The sequence below is a fragment of the Falco cherrug genome, chromosome 1 (genome assembly GCF_023634085.1).
Source record: "Falco cherrug isolate bFalChe1 chromosome 1, bFalChe1.pri, whole genome shotgun sequence".
Lineage (NCBI taxonomy): Eukaryota > Metazoa > Chordata > Aves > Falconiformes > Falconidae > Falco > Falco cherrug.
This window is the reverse complement of record NC_073697.1, coordinates 83,294,379-83,312,616: the sequence shown is the minus strand read 5'-3', so window position 1 is coordinate 83,312,616 and position 18,238 is coordinate 83,294,379. Positions and strand designations below refer to the sequence as shown.

The 18,238-nt window shown below is 35.1% G+C and overlaps 1 protein-coding gene across 2 annotated transcripts in view; it reads left to right on the top strand.

Moving 5' to 3' along the window:
* Positions 1-18,238, top strand: part of SPOCK3 (SPARC (osteonectin), cwcv and kazal like domains proteoglycan 3) — a 212,369-nt gene that overhangs the window by 80,985 nt on the left and 113,146 nt on the right. Inside the window, exon 3 of one of the 2 annotated variants that reach the window (XM_055700840.1) lies at positions 2,616-2,661. The exons of the other annotated variant lie outside the window; for it this stretch is intronic. Coding sequence (XP_055556815.1) covers positions 2,616-2,661 — 46 coding nt within the window. The remainder of the gene's footprint in view (positions 1-2,615; positions 2,662-18,238) is intronic. 2 annotated transcript variants of the gene reach the window in all.

Below are 18,238 nucleotides of genomic sequence, written 5' to 3'. Positions count from 1 at the left end.
TGCTGATTCATCTTGAATGCTCCGAGCAATTCTTGTCATACCCTATCTAAGAAGTAGACTTGGAGAAGATTCAGAGAAGGGTAACAAGAAAGGTATGGAGTGGCTTTGTAGACAGAAGTCAGTCAACTAAGACTCTTCTAGAAATGCCTGAGGGATGTTATATTTGGGATCTGTGAAGTTGTCAGCAGTATGGCCATGAACAAGAATTGATGTATCTTCTGGTTGGTTTAAGGCCAAATTGGGAACATTGTAATTTATACAAACCCTACTTCTACTTTCTTCTTTACATAATGCAAGGTGCTTTGCCTTAGAAGGGATTTTTGTCTAGCAGGATGACTACTCTTCTAGTCATTAGCCTTATGTTCTAGTTACTCTAACTTTTCTTCATTAGCCTTATGTTCTAGTTATTCTAACTTTTCTTCATTTTAATAATAAATTGCTGTGATTTAATCCCAGCTGGCAACTAAGTACCATGCAGCTGCTTGCTTACCCATAACACTGGGGTGGGGGTGGTATGGGGAAGAGAACTGGGAAAAAAGGTAAAACTTATGGGTTGCAGTAAGAACCCATATATATAAGTATAATAATTGAAATACAAGAAAATAAAAGTAAGAATTGTAATGGAATGGAGAGACAGGGGGAGGGGAATAAAACCCAAAAGAAAAAAAAAATTATTGCAAAATACAGTTGCTTACGACCTGCTGACTGATGCCCAGGCCCTCCCCAGGCAGTGATCGGCTGGCCCTGGTGAAACCCCCCCAGTTTATACACTGAGCACGACGGTCTGTGGCACGGAACGTGACTTTGGCTGGTCCGGGTCAGCTGTCCCGGCTCTGCTCCCTCCCGGCTTCTCATGTCCCTCCTCACTGGCAGGGCACGGGAAAGGGAAAAGCCCTTGATACAGAGTAAGCCCTGCTCAGCAGCAATGGGAACATCAGTGTGTTATCAACATTGTTCTCATGCTAAATCCAAAACAAAGCACTGTACCAGCTACTAAGAAGAAAATTAGTTCTATCCTGGACAAAGCCAGGACATAAATATATTTTGTGAATAGGTTTATGGTGGGTAAACATTACTGATTTAGTAGGAATAGAAAGAGAATCTACTACTTTCATGTTTTTTCATGAATTGAAAGTTTTGCCAGTGTGGTTTGATTCATGGAACAGTGTTGCATTAAAGCTGGCTCAGACCTGAACATCATGGCAGGAATAACATCTCCATAGTTACAATTAGGAGGGATATAATTGGAAAAGACTATAATAATTTCTGCTTGTCTCTTGAATGATTTATAAAAAAAAATATTTTATATGCCTTTCAGTATTTAATTTCAAAAAATAGTAATTAGAGGGAAATAACATAAACTGATTCATAGATTGTTAATCTGAGCAGCATTGGAGGAAAGGAATACATAAGTATTGGTACAGAACTATGGTTCTGTTCTGCACTTTCTGATTCTGCTGATTTCGTTCTTCCTTGTTCAAAGCACACATTCCCATAACGATTTTACAAATAAAACATTATCAGTGAAATGCAGTTTAGGCTGTAACCATTTTTTTTTCCCTTTTTTTTTTTCCCTTTGCAGTAAAACTGTTGAAGTATTAAAACCCAGAGTGTACCCTTTCCTTTAAAGATGTGCATTTTGAAGTTGTACTTATGTGAATTTGGCAACTGTGCAGGACTCATATTTTCCCAGTAGTTCAGTTTTTATAAATTTAAGTTTCTTTATGGTGGTCTTGGTCGTCTTTTAGCAAGTGCTACGGAACTGCTTTATGCTGCAAGTCTGCAGTTTGTGAACCTTAATTTATGCAGACGTTAAATTGTTGGGTACAGTCTTTTAATGTTTTGTTCTAGAGAAGACAAGTTAAGTAACACATAATAAATATTTCTAGTATTTTTTCTGCTCCATCTATTATCTGAGGTGTGCAGATAAATTTATTTAATCTCAGCTATGAGTTTGTAATTTATTGTCAAATTTCTTAAAATCTTGAAAGCAATTTATTTGGTTTTCCTTCTTGCAATTGCAGCATAATACAGCTGATGACATAATTGGGGTATTTTATGTTTAGGAAGACGATTTGTAGAAAATAGAGCTAATTAGACTTATTTAATGACAGTTCTTAAGTGGTGCAGTTGAAAACTACATAGCTTAATATGTACTTTTCTAAAATGCATGTATCATTCTTTAAAATGTAGTTATGTTTCATTGATGGTGACTTTGGAGCTTTGAATGGAAAATGTAATTTTAAGTTTTACAGTATGTTAGAACTTAAAGTACAGGAAAAATACTGTAACATTTTAAAAGCAATTTTAGAAACATTACCTATGTAAGTAATGTGAAAAGTACTTTTACTATTCTAAATGCTAGTAAGTAACACTGAATAACATTTTTACTAAATGAGTACAAATGGCCTCTGAATTATGCAGTTTTATTCTATATAAAGTGATTTGTCCCATTATGATGACTGTAATCTTTTTCTTATTTGTTTTTTACTGCTTGCCTTTTCTAGGAAGTAGAGGTTGGTATACATCTTCTGTCTTTCATGATTCTGTGAGTTTTTCATGTGTACATTGATTCCTTATATTTTACTAAATGTAGGTTGTTTCTCCCTCTCCAGGATGATTATTTTCGTACATGGAGTCCAAGTAAACCATTTGATCAAGGTAAGATTCTGCTACTAGTTATTTGTATGGGTAAAATTTAAGTATTTTAATTATTCCTGCTCTAGAGAACCTACAGAATTCATTGAATTTGTATCATTTTCTCCCTCTTTGAATAAGTCATTTAAAGAGGGCCACAAATTCAGCCTAATCATAATTTTATATCTGTGATTTTTGCAAACTTTTATTGATCAGAGGCAGAGATGGGAGCAATAGGAACCTCCAAAGTAGCTTGAAGTTTCCGCTCATACAAACAAGTTCATGGGGTTTGGGAGGTTTTGTTTTATTTATATATTTAAGTGAAGCTTAAGCAATGTTGTGTTTTCAGTAGGACATTTGAAAAAACCTGCCAGGCGTGCAATTTGATATTTGTCTTTTGCAGTTAAAAAACCCTGTCATTAAAACGTTGAAAGTCTCTTTATATCTGGCTGATAAAAGATCTAGAAAAACAGTTTTGGAAGTCTGTCATGTTCAAGTGATCTGTCTTGAGGCAAAATATAGATGGAGCTTTGAGAATGCTGAAGTACAACTATTTCAGCCTTAGAATAATTTAGGCAAATGCAGCAAATTTTCATATTAAACATTCCCTCCCCAGGCACTGGAACTTAATATTTACTGTCAATATAATCCACTTCATGCATGTTGTTTCAAAGTGTGTGACTACTATTATCAAGCTACTAAGAATCTTGACAGAAGAATTTTTTTTTTAATTGCTACAAGATGCACTTCAGAGGCTTCGTCTTTTCTGATAATACCAATGGTACAAATGCAATGAAGAAACAGTGTAGGGGCCTGTGCACAAGAGACCAAGATAAAAATATGTTGCAAAAATAATGTTTAAAGAATTTTCTCCATAGTGGATACAGACTTTTAAGGGAAATTTATAATTAATTGTAGTTTATTGTCACCACATCTCTTAGAGATGAATTTTCCACCATGTTCTATGTCTTTGTCACTTTAATTCATGATTTAATTTAATTCAGGTAGTAAGCCTGTTAAAGGAAATGCCTTAGTTTCTTAAATGAAGGCACCTGGCTTTTTTTTTTCTCTCCCAAAAAATGGAAGAGAGTTAGGAGGAGGGGAAAAAGTCACATTTATGTTATCACTACTCTGTGAATTGTGGTGATTTTCCTCTGGTTTGGTGAAAATTTGTAAATGTTGATTTAGATCCATGGCAGCCTGAGTGTTTTACAACCTGCCAGTTTCTCAGACCATGATTCTCTCCTCATTATATGCTAGTACAATATGAAAAAGCACTTGACTTTACAAAAGGTTACTTTCTTTTGGTGAAGTATGTTATCTAAGAAACAGGCTTATCACTTCACTAGAAAATACCTTTAGTCCATTCATTTTCTTCTTTGTTTTTCGATAGAGGGGCAGGGTCTGCACATATGTTTTTAGTATGAGAACTGAAATAGGTAATGCTTTAACGATTTATTGGTGGCAAAATCTTTTATGAGAAGACATTGAATTGAACATGCTGTAAACTTTGGTCGTGGGTGGTTTTTCTTTTCTTCTTATCACATACTTGATAGATTTTGGGTTTTTTTGTTTGGGGTTTTTTTCCCGATTTTTTTTCCACCAGATTCACACTTTTACATGCTCTAGCTTGTTGCATTACTCTGAATTCTCTGGGGATCCTGATGCTAACGTTTGTAGAATAATTTTCTGAATTTGCAAACCACCAAACTATGAAAACATGTTAAAGTTATCTATCCTACATTGTTTGCAAAATCATTGTGTATTGGGTAGTGAATATTTTAAAAGCATGCCTACAGTGTTCAACTTTCTATTTTCGTAACCTTGTTTACTGAGAATTAACGTTGAAAAGTGAAATGTATTTGCTGATTAGTTTTATCTACATTTTACTGTGTCATTTATAACTGAAAAACAAATAATGCTAGTTGAAAACACTTTTAAATAATAAAAGGTACCTGAATTTCTATTTTTAAAAAATGTTCCCAGTGTCTTAATTTGTTAGTATGCTATTTAAAGAATATCAGGTACTTTTACCTGCCAGTGCACTGCTTTTCTTTTTTCCTGCAATAACTGCTACAGTCTTTGTATTGAATTTAGCAATGTTATTTAATTGAGCAGTATGTCAAAAATTTACAGCTTCCCAAGAATTAGATGCTTTCTGGACTCTGACTGACATGCAGTATTCTTTATCAGAAACTTGTATGCTGTTACTTCTTTGAAAGTCTGTAAATGACATTACTGACTAGGTCTGGGAGATAAGCTAAAAGATAGGTTTCCCAGTCAGTATCTTGGTCTCCATATTGGCAGTATTGGCTTCCTTTTACTTTTGGGTATAATGGGAAATGATTTTTTGAAACATAGCAAAATATTCCTGAGAATAAAATAGTACTATGGAAGAACAATATAGTTGTTCATACATTCAGGCCTCTCTCATCAGAATGGAAAGGTGATCATGGGTGATGCTTTGTGGGAAGACCATTCATACTCTGAAGTGTGGCAGCCTTGTAAATGACAGCTCCTTAGGAGTGAATGTGATGTTTGTGATTTACTGAAATCAGGTCTTTTATGATTTCCTGTGTTTGCCAATAACAGACATACGGCAGTGACAATGTCTGCACTCCCCCCCCCCCCCCCCCCTTTTATTATTTAATGGGATAGGAAAAAAGTGAGAGTTGGTAGAATATAAAAGCTTAAGTTTCAGGTGTAGATTTTGATAGTCTCAGCAAGTGTTTTTCCAAAGCTGTGCCATAAGTAAGTGCTGCATCAGTGCCATTCCACTCCAGTTGCGTACCGCTTCACTACTAAGTTTAAAACAAGGTTTAGATATTAATTAGCTTTTTACTCTCAGTAACCATATGTGTAGGCTGATGTATTTTTCATCTCTTTTTTTTTTTTTTTCTTCTTTAACTAAAGTGAACTATTCAAAACAATAAATAGGGGCATCATGAATTGCTGACTGTGGAGCCCTGTGATTTGTTGGGGCTTGTTGCAAGCCAAGCTGGCTGTGTTAGGGAATGTTTACGAGGGTTTCCCCTTCAATCTTCTGTTACTGCCATTCTGGTTTATGCAGCAGCTACTCTCTCAAGTGAGAGCATTCCATTAAAAACATTCTCCCAAATGAAAATGCGAAACTCCTAAGTGAAGTACAGATTTTTAAAATATAGAGATAAACTTGCAGTAAGGGACTAAGATTGCTCAATAAAGATGGTGTTTAGACAGGAGCAGTAACAACTTCCCATGTCTGTTGTGGCAATGTTTGTAATAACACTGCTGAAAGGACAGGCAGATAAGTTCTTTGAAGACGTAAATAAATAATATCCTTAACTTACCTCTATCTGTGTTACATTTCATTTTATTGGTTTTATCAATATTTGGCTTCTCAGAAACTTACCTATAAATCTGTGAAAGTATGGAATAAGCAAAGAATCTTCTTGGCATTAAAAGATTCGAAGTCCAAGTATACTAGACAGATTATTTTTTTCTGTTTATTATGAAAACAATGGATTATAGGAATCACCAGTGCTTTTACAGATATTTTTTTTCCTTTGCTGATTTAAATTACAGCAACTTTACGTGGTGAATTTATAAATAGATATTTATTTGGAAGCTTTAAAATCTATATATGAACAAAATATGAAGACCTTTAAACTGCATAAACCCCAGCTAACTACATGAAATAGAAGTGGTGGTGGAAAATTTAGCTTTATGCCTGTGTTTTCAAATTGTTACTTGCCATTTAAAAAAAAAACAACCAAACCTCAATCTCTATTACACCCCTTTGTCTTTTAGGCTGTGGTATAGGTATGTGGTACACATGTAACTCCTTGTTGATACCACTAGTAGTCAGGCAAATATATTCTCATTATTTAAGTTTATTATTTTGCGTGTCCATATTCTGCTCAAAATCAGTAATATATGGGGACATTTTTCAAATTATTTTCAGCCAACACCCATATTTATTTGCAGGTAGTATTTTTGAGGAACCAGTGCTTGCCATGTAGGCATATCTTTGAGGTCTACACATAGTTACTATTTTTGAAAGATTTATATGAGTTTTAAAGCCTTTTCTAAGATTGTCATAGATTTACTGTTTATGGATAATATATTTTTCAAAATGCATCTATAATCTGAATCCGAATCTTAATGCTGGTATTTCATAATATTTGAAAAGTCAGTGGTCCAGCAAATCAATAGTCTTGCGTATGATAATAAAATGAATGTCTTAATAGTGTCTTAAATTCACTCTTCTATACTTTGATGAATTTTGAAAGGCATTCTTATGGTGATATGATAAAGTATGTCAAAATTGCTCAGATACATCTGTGTAATTCCACTGGTATATTAGTAAGAGTGGTTGTATGGACTTACAAGTCCAAACATTCCAGGAGGTTAACCCTTACCATAAAAAAGTATGCTGATACTTACTTCTGGGCTGCAGAGTCTAAGTTACTTTAAAAGATGGAAAAACACTATGATTTCCAAAAGATGGAAAAATACTATGGTTTCCATTGCAATCTGCCAACGCCATTCCTTAAAGCAACATCTGACATTTGTCCAAAGAGTGCTTGTTGCCATGGAAATTGTTTGCTTATATGCATCTAAGATAGGAAAACATATTTAAATAAATGTTTTGACTGTATATGATACCTAGATATACATACACATATAAATGTTCATGTAGTTCCATAAATATCACAATGGAAGTTCTTAATGAACAATCACGTGGGGCAGATGTTGGAATAAATGTGAATGTTCTGTTGTAATTAGTTACTGCTAAAAGGCAGGTTTTGATCTTACAGTAGTTTTAGAAACAACCTGTTTTGTGTCTTGGACTGTTCCAAGTTGAATATTTTAGTAGCTTTAGTGTATGTTTTATCATTGTTTCCTCAAATTATATAAAAAAACCCCAACCAAACAAAAAAAAAAGCAAAAAACCCAACTTACACTTTTTCTTCACATACCACTTTCACATCAGATAAAAATATACAGGATACTTTTGGTACATTTTATCTTTAGATTAAGATGATAGCAGAGCTTGGAGTGTGTAGCTATTAAATAAAATTGCATACACAAAAACACTGGTGTAATTTTTTAAAGCGGAAAGGATGTTTTCCTTTGCTCAATAGAAATACCTTGGAGGAACAGTGGAGTATTTTCATGTAATGGAAAAAATATGAAATGACATTTCCATGGAGGGTGAACACCCTGAAGGTATAGTTGGGTTTGTAGATATATTTTTAACATTTCTTGTAGACCATTCCACTGGACTGTTTTTCGCTTTTATAGCATTGGGTTATATTAGATGTCTGTTTACGGTACAAATATTGTAGATACCATTTTACAGCAGAAATAGATTTTTGAAACAATTTCAAACACATTTTAATTGAGTCTGTCTTTTACCTTTTTATGTTTCATCTACCTAGTTCTGTAATAATCTGGGTAAATAAGGATATGCAAATACATGCAAACACATCTCTATAATTTGTGAATATATTTCTGTACTGTGAACTGAAACCATTTAGAGGCATATTCAATAAAATCATTTGATTCACTCATTTGCAAGCCCTGGGAAGTCATAAAGGAATTTTAATGAAGATCCATTAGTTGAAGACTGTTAAAACAGTCATGTAGACTTAACTTTGCCACATTTGATAATGTATGCTCATGATCTCGTTTTTATAGCAAAACTATTGATGTTTTTAAACTAGAAATATATATCCATCACTTTCAAGATAAATTGCAGTACTGTGCAATTAAAATGTATCACTTTAAACATAGTTTAGTCTTGATAGTAAATAAGCACAAAATATTTTTAACAGCTCGGCAGTTCTGTTCCTTTTGAAATGCATAGTGTCCTACAAAGGCACCATGCCTTTATCTGAGCCAACATTTTAATCTGGTGAACAGTTTAACCAGCTTCAGGTCTTTAGGTATGTTTAGGGATTCTGTTCCCCAAGAAAATTCACTACATCTTGTGTGAAACAGATTCCCACTGTTTTTAGTTTCAGCCTTGCCTGAAAAGATCTTTCGTAGATTTCTGAGGAACACTTTAATGGTGCCTTTTCTTCATTATCTGGTGCTGTGCTTTAGTGGCTATTTTATTATTTCTCTTTCATAATATTTTCTGCTGTGGTAACACCATGAAAGTCCCTTGTCCTTTACAGTTCACAGTCCTGGCTCCTAACTCAGGTTCACTGGGTAGTACATATCTGCTTTTCTAGTTGTGGATCTCAAATTGTTTCAGTATTTATTTATGCAGAATAATTGAACGGATTCTAAATTCTTAGAGCTATGTTAAGAAAGACTGTATAAAGGATTTTTACTGGGGCTAAACCTAGCCCGTAACATGAGATTTTGCTTGCCTTCAGTAGCAGGTTAACCCCTTGTTCCTGCTCCCCTGCCATCCTTGCTTTATGCCCTGATGTAAGGTCTGTAGAGTTACCAAATCTTGAATTATCATAAGATAAATGAAAAATATTATTTTTTTGTTTGTTTGTTTTAACCTGGCTAGACCATGGATTCAGGTAGCCATTCAAACCAGCAAGTAGTTACGTCAGAAAAGTAGGAATGTAGCACAGGGCTACAGTGACGGGCTAGAGGCCGCGCACCAGAGCTGCTAAAGCTGGCAATGCTGAGCGAAGTGTGTGGGGGACTGTTTCTTTTCACTTCACAAACCTGCTACAGTTTAGTGCTGCAAATGTCTTTAAGTCTTCCTACTTCTGTCTACTGTGCTGGGATGTCCCAGCTAACTGTTTTGAGTCATGGGGGCCATCAGTTCCTGAGGAATATGTGCCGGACGAAGTTGTGGTGTGTGCTATGACTGCTGCTTCTTTACAGGCTCACCTAATGAACGGCCTAGTGAGCTTTCTTATGTTTGCCACAGGAATTTAATAAGAAAGCTCGTAAAATAGCTAATAGAGGAGTTATTAAGAATATGAAGTCTGAAATCACGCGTTATTGTTTAGTGGTGAGGGAAAAAGAAATTGCTTAATAAATCTTTTTACAAACACTAACCAAAGAAAGAATGCAAAGAACAAAAAAAGATATACGTAGTTTTTCATGAACTTGACTAGAAGAATGACAGTTCTTAAAGTACACTTTACATCTTAAAAGTTGCCTTTTTGACCCATTTTTATCTGACCTCCTCATATTTAAAAAACTGTTTCCTTATTTAATTTGTTTTCTTAACCAAAATGTTTCTTGTTTGTTTCTGTATTCCTGTTTATCTCTAGTTGACATATACATAACTCCTTCTTAATTTTTAATTTACAGCGTGTAAAGAACATACATCCCAGGACAAATAAGTTGCAGTATGGCATTGGCATGTAAAATTCCTTTTAGTAACCTCTGTGCTGTTCTTGTATTTTGATGGATAGGACTGTGAGAGAATGATAGGATTTCAGGATTATGCCTGAAGTTCTTATGTAATTAACATAAATTGTGCTCTTATTTATCATTTTTGAAACTTAAAAATACACTTGACCTCACATGCCAGAATGTACATGGCCAGCAGAAAAAAAAATAAAATATTTGGACCTTGAATATATTAGATTTTAGAACCAGTGAGATGGACTAAAGGACAGATCCAGAAGTTTGTGGGGTTTTTTGTTTGGTGGTTGTGTTTGTGTGTGTGTTTTGTTGGGGTTTTTTTGGTGTTTTGTTTTTTTTTTTTCCAACCAGAGAGAGAACTTTAAATGTTTTAAATAAGAATAGAAAAGAAAGGATGCATACACTTTTAGAACCTTTACTCTGCTTTTATATACTACGTAATATGCAGTTAAATATATTCAGGCTTTGGTTTTTATATAGCTAGGTCTTATCTTAAATTAAACTTTCTCCCTGTAAGTCATCTTCAAGTCACAGATATTAAACTTCACATTTCATTCATAAAAATGTGTTCATGCATGGAAACAAATAGATTGCCTCATGTATTGAAACATAGACTGTGAGATGTATAGGTACAGCCATAAAAATTTCAAAGCAGGACTTAGCCAAGACTGCAAAAAATATTTTTAGGTCAGATAAAAAAAATAATACTAGTAGTATAAAAATATTGTGGTAGTAATAAACCCAGGTTGTTAGTAAAATGTTTGCTGGTACTTACTAAACACTTTTCTGTATTTGTCTGCTAATACAAAAAATAAGTCTAAGCTGTCAAATTGTTCTATTGAGTCAAGGTGCCTTTTGGAGGAAAGGCCAGTTTGCCTGTGGAATGCCCGCCCTGAAGTATTACATGCCCTGCCGCTCTGTTTTCACATCACTTGGCTTCTTAGCGCCAGTGTTCTTTCCATCTTGGCCACATACAGGGAATAAACAACTTCTTCCTTCTCTGTGCTATGCCAGGTTTTGATAGCTATGAGTCAGGACACAGAGGCTTACTCAAAAGTGACTGAAATTCTGAATTTATTACAAGGTAGTAGCTGCAGAACACCTGTAGTTTTGCCTGTATTTCCAAGCTACAGGGTCCTCTCAGTCTGGAGAAGTGCTTAATGCAAAAAACCCCCTAGCAATTCAAGAGAAACCGTGGAAAGAACATTACAAAGTGAATTTTTAATAGAGGAGGTCCAATTTCTTTCATTTATAGTCTTACAGAGGATAAATTCGTATGGTTTGATTTTGCTTTTTTTGCTAATGGCCACTTAAATCTACTTGGAACTTTTACAGGTTTAGAATATTTGTGGTTTCTAGGTCATAACAGTGGAATTATCTTTTAAGTATTACAAAACTGAGGCATTTGAGGTTTGCCTTTAATTTCAGTATTTTAAGCTCAAAGAACTTTTCATAGGTGGTTTGTCTGAGCCAGGATGTATACAGAAGCTTAACTGACTCAAATTAATGTGCTCTGTAGATTGTTACACAAGATGTGATTTCAACTTCTATGACTTCTTTACAGAATGTATTTTATGTGGACGTCTTAATTCAGTTTTATCACAGATATATTTCCTGATTGTTTCTGTTCTGCTAGGCTTTTTCAAAATACATGTATATGTATATTGGTGATGTATTGCATACTCTATATGAGTAGTCTATTGGATTCTGTTTCAGCTGGTTTAAAAAATTTAAAAGCTGAAGTGAATTACAGTAAAAAAAATCTGATTAAAATGCTCTCTTTAATTTCACATAAAAATACATAATTAAATACAGAAATTGACCAGTTCTCCCAGAGACTGGAATAATTAAAATACTTCATATAGCATGTTGTTTTGCAACGTTGGTCTTGGCATGTGAGATAATGGGTGGAAGAAGTTTCAAGAAGATGCCTTTCTGCGGTTACAGGTATGCCCCAGTTGTCTGAGTTGGAGAGTCAAGAAGTCTGACGCAGCCAGAATGTCTCAAAGTTATGATTTAATGTGTTTAGGAAAAGATAATAATGCTTAACTGTTTGCTAGTGATACATTACTACTGTGAAGTTTGAGGTAGTCTTTAGGTGTTGTTTCTTTCTGCTAAATTAAGGAAGTGGATGTTGTGATTTCTTTTTTTAAAAGTGCTTCATTAAGCTGCTGGAATCTTAAAGGATGCCAGCCAAGTATGCATGTGTATTTCTACTAGTCATAACTGTTTTGTATGTTTTTGCAGAATATTTGAGAATTTCTTATTACATATAAAAGAAACTGGATATAATTGTATTAATTTTGTTGTCAGTTCCACCTGTTTAAGTCCAAAGTGGCTCTGTTCTTTGGCATTTTAAATAAACAGGATCTTTTCCAAATTTGTAAAGTTATAAGTAAACATGGCATTTGACTTTTACTTTGTGGACTTTCTTATTTACATCAACTTTTGACTTATGAGTAAGCTATTCTTGCATAAACTTTCAAGGAATAGCCAAAAGAGAGAACACAAAATTAGGGGAATGTTTTTGAAGCAGAGCTCACAGATTTTTTGAGGGAGATTTTTCTTAAAATTTAGAAATTACAAACCCATTACTCCTAGACATTGATTAAAGAAAAATGCAGTCACTTGAGGCTGTGGGTCTGGGAAGACTGTCAAAAGTAACTAGGGATTTTGGAGTGCCATACCTCTTGAGAACCAAAAGAGGGTTTCCTTTGATTTGGTTTTATTTTTGGTTGGTGTCTTTTTGTTTTGTGTTTTAAATCATACTACTAATCATAGGTGTAGGCTGCTCAAATGTCTTTTGAAAGTCTGAAGGTAATCACTCAATGTTTGAGAAATATGCAGTTGGTAACTGCTCTTAATATCTTCATATGAAAGTGTTAGATTACATATTTCCCCTGCTCACTCAGCCACATTCACACTCTTGCTGGAAACCCGAGGAAATAAATAGAATTAAATATAACCTTTGTTCAGGTAAAAACTCTTGATAGGAAAGCTACAGCCTATGGTAGTGTAATATCTGTTATTTTTTAAAGATTTCAAATGAGAGTTTAATAGTAAATATATCAAAACATTTAATAAGCATTAGTATATGAAGAGTTGCAACATCTTTGTTTCGTACATGAGGAATCTAAAGCCCGTTGCTTACTGCAGTGCTGGAAGATGGTGGAGTGCATCACCAGATGTTGCTAAGCATGCAGTTTGAATTTGAGATGAAGTGTGTAGGCCAGAAAGGTGGAACCTGGGCATAAGTTGTCCCAAGCGATTGCATTTTTGGTGATTTTAGAGATGTAGAAAATAAAAATTTATAAGAAAATTACGAGGTCCTTAAATGATATACTGATTATTTGGCAGTCAGCAGTAAACAGTTCTGTTTAAAAAAAATACAAGTGGGACGCAGATGCTTACTAGCTGTTTTACATACATTTAGTCATGCAGGTACAGGCACCCACAGAGGAAGAATAGAGACTACTAGCTTTTATTTTTTTGAGTAATTACTTGAACTTACATTAACAGTACCCAGAATAGTAGGTACATATTATGAGTAAGTATAAATGCATTTTTATGTACATTTTTTTTTGAAACTGTAATTGCATCAGTGAGCAAAAGAGAAATATGGCAGTACTTTATTTTGTGTGTCTGATGGTTCTAACTCAGTGTTAGGTACTTCTCTGCTTATAAGAACTTTATCTAGTATAACTGCAACCATCGCAGGGCAACTTGACACTCAGTGCTAATGTACCAGAGCTTAGTAACATAAAATGCTAGGAACAGTGATGCATCTGAACAAAAACCTGATAAGAGGCTTTACGTAATTGTTCCTGATCCATCAGTATGGAGACTTCTGAGCACATGTAAGAGTAGGTATTTCTTGGGTAGAAGCAACTTCCATGCACAGAGCCACTTAATTGTTGAAGCATTTGCTCACAAGTTAGAAGCCAGACTTCTAGACCACCCACAACATTCAGGGGTTTGAATCGAAACTCCTAATTACTCGCTTGGCCACCTACAGAAAAACCTTCTCTCCACCCTTCTTACTGAAGCTGTAGATCCATGTGGCCTGATGGAACAAATATACAAGAAGATTCCCCTTGTGAATGTCCAGCTGTAGCTACCCATTCTGTTTTTCATATTATATAGCTAATCTTAAATCACATATACAGTCCCTTGGAGAAGAACCAAAAATTTGAGATTCTTCTTTTTCGGAACATATGCATCATGTTACTGAGGTAGGCTGTTTCTTGTTTATTCTCTCATTTTTATTCATGAATCTCAGACTGTTAGCTGCACAATGATTCATTTCCTTGTTGAAGTTACAAGGTGTTTATTCTCAGTAGGCATGTTGCATAGCAGGGCATGGATGTCTTGCTGTGAATCCACAGCAATGTGGATGCAAGTCATCTATGGCTGAAGAGGGTCTGTGTGTATGGATGCAAATTTTGGATGCCAATCACTACAATTTAGGCAAAAAATAACCACTATCACTGTTAACTGTAATTAAACATTTGTCTGGATTCTATGTTAGCTGGCAATATCAGCTGAGCATTTATGTGCTTCACCCTACTGTTTCTGGAAACTGGTGCTGGGATTCTGCTTGTCCTTCTAGACATAGCACATTACTCAGTAAGAAATTCTGCTTTAGGAGGTGAGAGATCACAGTCTTTCAAAATGGAGAAAAAAAGGAAAGGCACTAATGCTCTTTAGGTATCTTCAGGAATTGTGTGGTCTATCAAAGCAGGCAATATGAGTCATTCCCTTCTAGCTGTCTGTTTGCCTAGCGTTGTAACCTAGGCATATGACCTAATTATTATTTTAGTTAAAACTTTTTAGAAAATTTATATTTTCTCCCCCATTCTCAAATGTGAAACCTTTGTAGGCAAAGAAGTCAGACCTGCCTTTTAGACTAGAGTTATTAAACCACTCATGGGATACTCAAAACATAGCTTAAGTTTTGGTAAGTGTAGTAAAGCAAAATGTCTAGCCGCTTCTTATTTTGCCCATCAGAAATGAATCACAAACTTTAGAGGAGGAGAATTTAAGTCTGAAAACTTAATCCTTAACCTTTCCCCCCTTTCATTTTACTGGGAATGGAAAATTAAGAACTTGTCAGAATGCACTCAGAAGATTGGGAAATAATGGTAATCTACTGTTGTTCTGCCACAGAGCTCCTGTTAACAGGGTTCCTGTGTTATGGCTTGCTAATATTGATTTCCTATTATATTCCCAATAAAAATGATGTTCTGGCTACTGTCAGTTTCCAGGAGTGCCAATTGTAAAATAATTTACAGACGAGATGATGGGAAGCTTTGTTAAATTGCTTTTCTAAATTTGAATTATAAATAAATAGATCAATTAGTAATAATTGAATACATTTTTGAATATTGATTGCTTCCTTAGCATGTGAGAGTAACAAACCCATATCTATCTGTAAAATTCACCAGGTGATCCTGATTCTGTTCCATAATTTCTCAGCAGAGAGCAAATTATTTTTCGCTTACAATATAAGTTCTTAGAGAAATAGCAGATGTTACAAAGTACTTTATATTTTTGTAATGCTTTTTGTGACAATGATATTTTTCTGCTTGTTGAAATTTAATGAATGCATTTGATATTGTTTTAGGCAGAGGTGTGGACAGATGTAAAGCAGGCATGTAGGCAAATAACCTATAGCAAGCACACTGTTCTGTATATTAGGAGCTAAATAAAGCTGAATATTATCAAGTTAACAAAGCTAAAACCAGCTTCTAAAGATGCAGATCTGATTTTATCTGACTTCCTAGGAAGTCAGCTGATACATTATAGCCACTAATAAATGATTCCTGGCAAGCCTTAAATAAACACATTGCTTATCTAAAGTTTCCTCACCAGAGTGGAAACTGTCACCTATTTTTAATGACAATATAATTATGCTGTACAATCTACATTTTTCACTGCAGTTATGGAAACGAAAAAGCCTCCAGCCTTTGATAATTGTAAAGATATTTTATTAAATGTGAATTGAGTAAAAATCAAATTGATATCTCTTTCATGCTGAGGAAAATAGCTCTGAGGGGTATATAAGTGGCTCCACAGTGGGATTTTGACACTTGTGATGTTTTTGGTGTCAACATTGCACTGTTTCATAGCTGCTTATTTTAGCAGAAATGGAAAAGGGTATGTGGTGTTGTCAGTGCGAGTCTACATACTCTAAGCGAGCTGGGGTAAAGCAGGCATGTTTTGCTAGGGGTTGCTAGAAGATGCAGTGAAGAACTGAAGACTCAATACCATATATTTTCTGAGTTAACGAGCTATATGCTTATAAGAAATCAATGGTACTTTTTCTGGAATAAATCTATGCATTTTCATAGTATTTTAAGATATTTAGGATTACTCCATGTAGAGACTGGACATAGTCAGAGGTGTCCCTGCATTGTAAGGGAATCCAGTTCTCACTCAGCATGAAAAACTTCAGACTATGGTTTTGGAAAATGTTTTTATTGTGGCTTAGTCTTCATTTTCCATGAGCATTGTCCATTTGTGTGATTTATGTATGAAGTAAAACAGGTTTAAAAAAAAAAAAGACGAGCTGTTTCCACGCTTTCATAAATACCTAAATTTTTTTAGTCCTTTCAAAGCTGGGAAAATCACTGATGCAATCTGTAAGCTTACCGTTGTCAAACGGCGGGTTAAAAATAAAAAAAATGTGAGATTGTGCAAAATAGTTTAATAAAATTTAGATCCTGCGTGCTTCGTAGTAGAGGGTTGTTTACAGCATGTGATATTGAAAGAAAAAAGAGAAAGACTTGCACTGCATTTCAGTTTCTACTTAATTTCTTTCTGTATTTTATCATCTGGCTTGCTAAACTACAGTGTCAGTCCAGGCAGACATTGACCCTTCAGGTAGTTGACTCATGTGGGACAATTGCTGGGGGGGGGGGGGGCGGGGGGGGGGGGCAGGGTAACAGAAGCATAGTATTACAGAAAAAAGACTTCTGTAGGGGGCTCCTAGGTGACAGAATAGTCCAGCAGGTCACTGAGTGATAATGGGCATTAATGTCGATGGCAAGACCATGAGCGTTGAATATGCCTTTGAATTTAAAGATGGTTTTGTAATTTTGGCAACCACAGCTCTGCTGGCTTACTCACTCTGCTTACGTAGTAGCCACTGTACTAGTGCAATCCCATAGCCATTCTTGCTGTGCAACAAATGTATGTGACATACATCTGAGGTGATCATGCATGGCATGATAGCCACCGAGTCAGCAAACCATGGAAGGTTACATTGGTACTGTAAGGTTTGGATATACTCTGGAACAGTTAGCTACGTTTATGATTAAGGATTTCCTTTTCTTAAGCTGTTAGATTTGCTTCACAGAAAATTCTTGGAAGAGAAAAATGGAGGGAACACAGCTGGGTCTGATACAGCACAGGGCCAGGAAAGGGTTGCCTTGCAGATATTCTGTTCTCTTGCACAACTCATTTCTAACGTTAGGTTCTCACCAATGAACATCAGTCATTACCTTTCATTTAAAAGGTGCAACTTGTGAATGAGTGCTGCAAAGAAATAAGTGTTTTAACAGAGAATTCTAAACAATCTGGTTTATCTTTGGTGGCAAAAGCCTGTTAAATACATAAGGAACCTAATGAAGCATCAATACTCAATACAATTCTCACAGTCTCTTTTTCTTCCCAATGGTTTTCTTTTAGAGAGTGCTGCCAAAATCCAGCACTTCTTTCTGTCATCACTTATGTGTTCAAAGCCAATTTATTTGATTTCCTAGTTATATCTCTTGGAGTTTCATTGATTGTTTGGTGGTTTTTTTGTGTGTGTGTGTGTGTGTTTGTCTTAAATGAACTCTTCAACTCTGGCCCCTGGTGTTCTAGGGGTAAAGTCATTCTGATTCCAGCAATAACTAGATGTCTTCCCTAGTTTGATACCCATCTTTATATTTTTATAAAGTCAAAGTGTTATAATACCATCTCTCAGTTGTAAAGTTGGCTTCTGTCTGTAACATTAGTGAGCATAACACCTTTTTGTCAAATTTTGGTGGAATTGTCAAAACACACCTTCAGAGTCCCAGGAACCAGGGAAAAGAAAGAAACATTTCAATGGAAATGGAAAGTTACGTGATATCCTCCCATCACCCCTTTTTCTGAAATACATTTTCTGCTTGATACTGAACACAGCATCCTTATGTGATTCCAGGTTTCTCTCGCTCATGTATTTTTATTCCATTACCCTATTCAGTTTTGAAAAACAGTTACCTGAAGATATGCCAATATTATATTC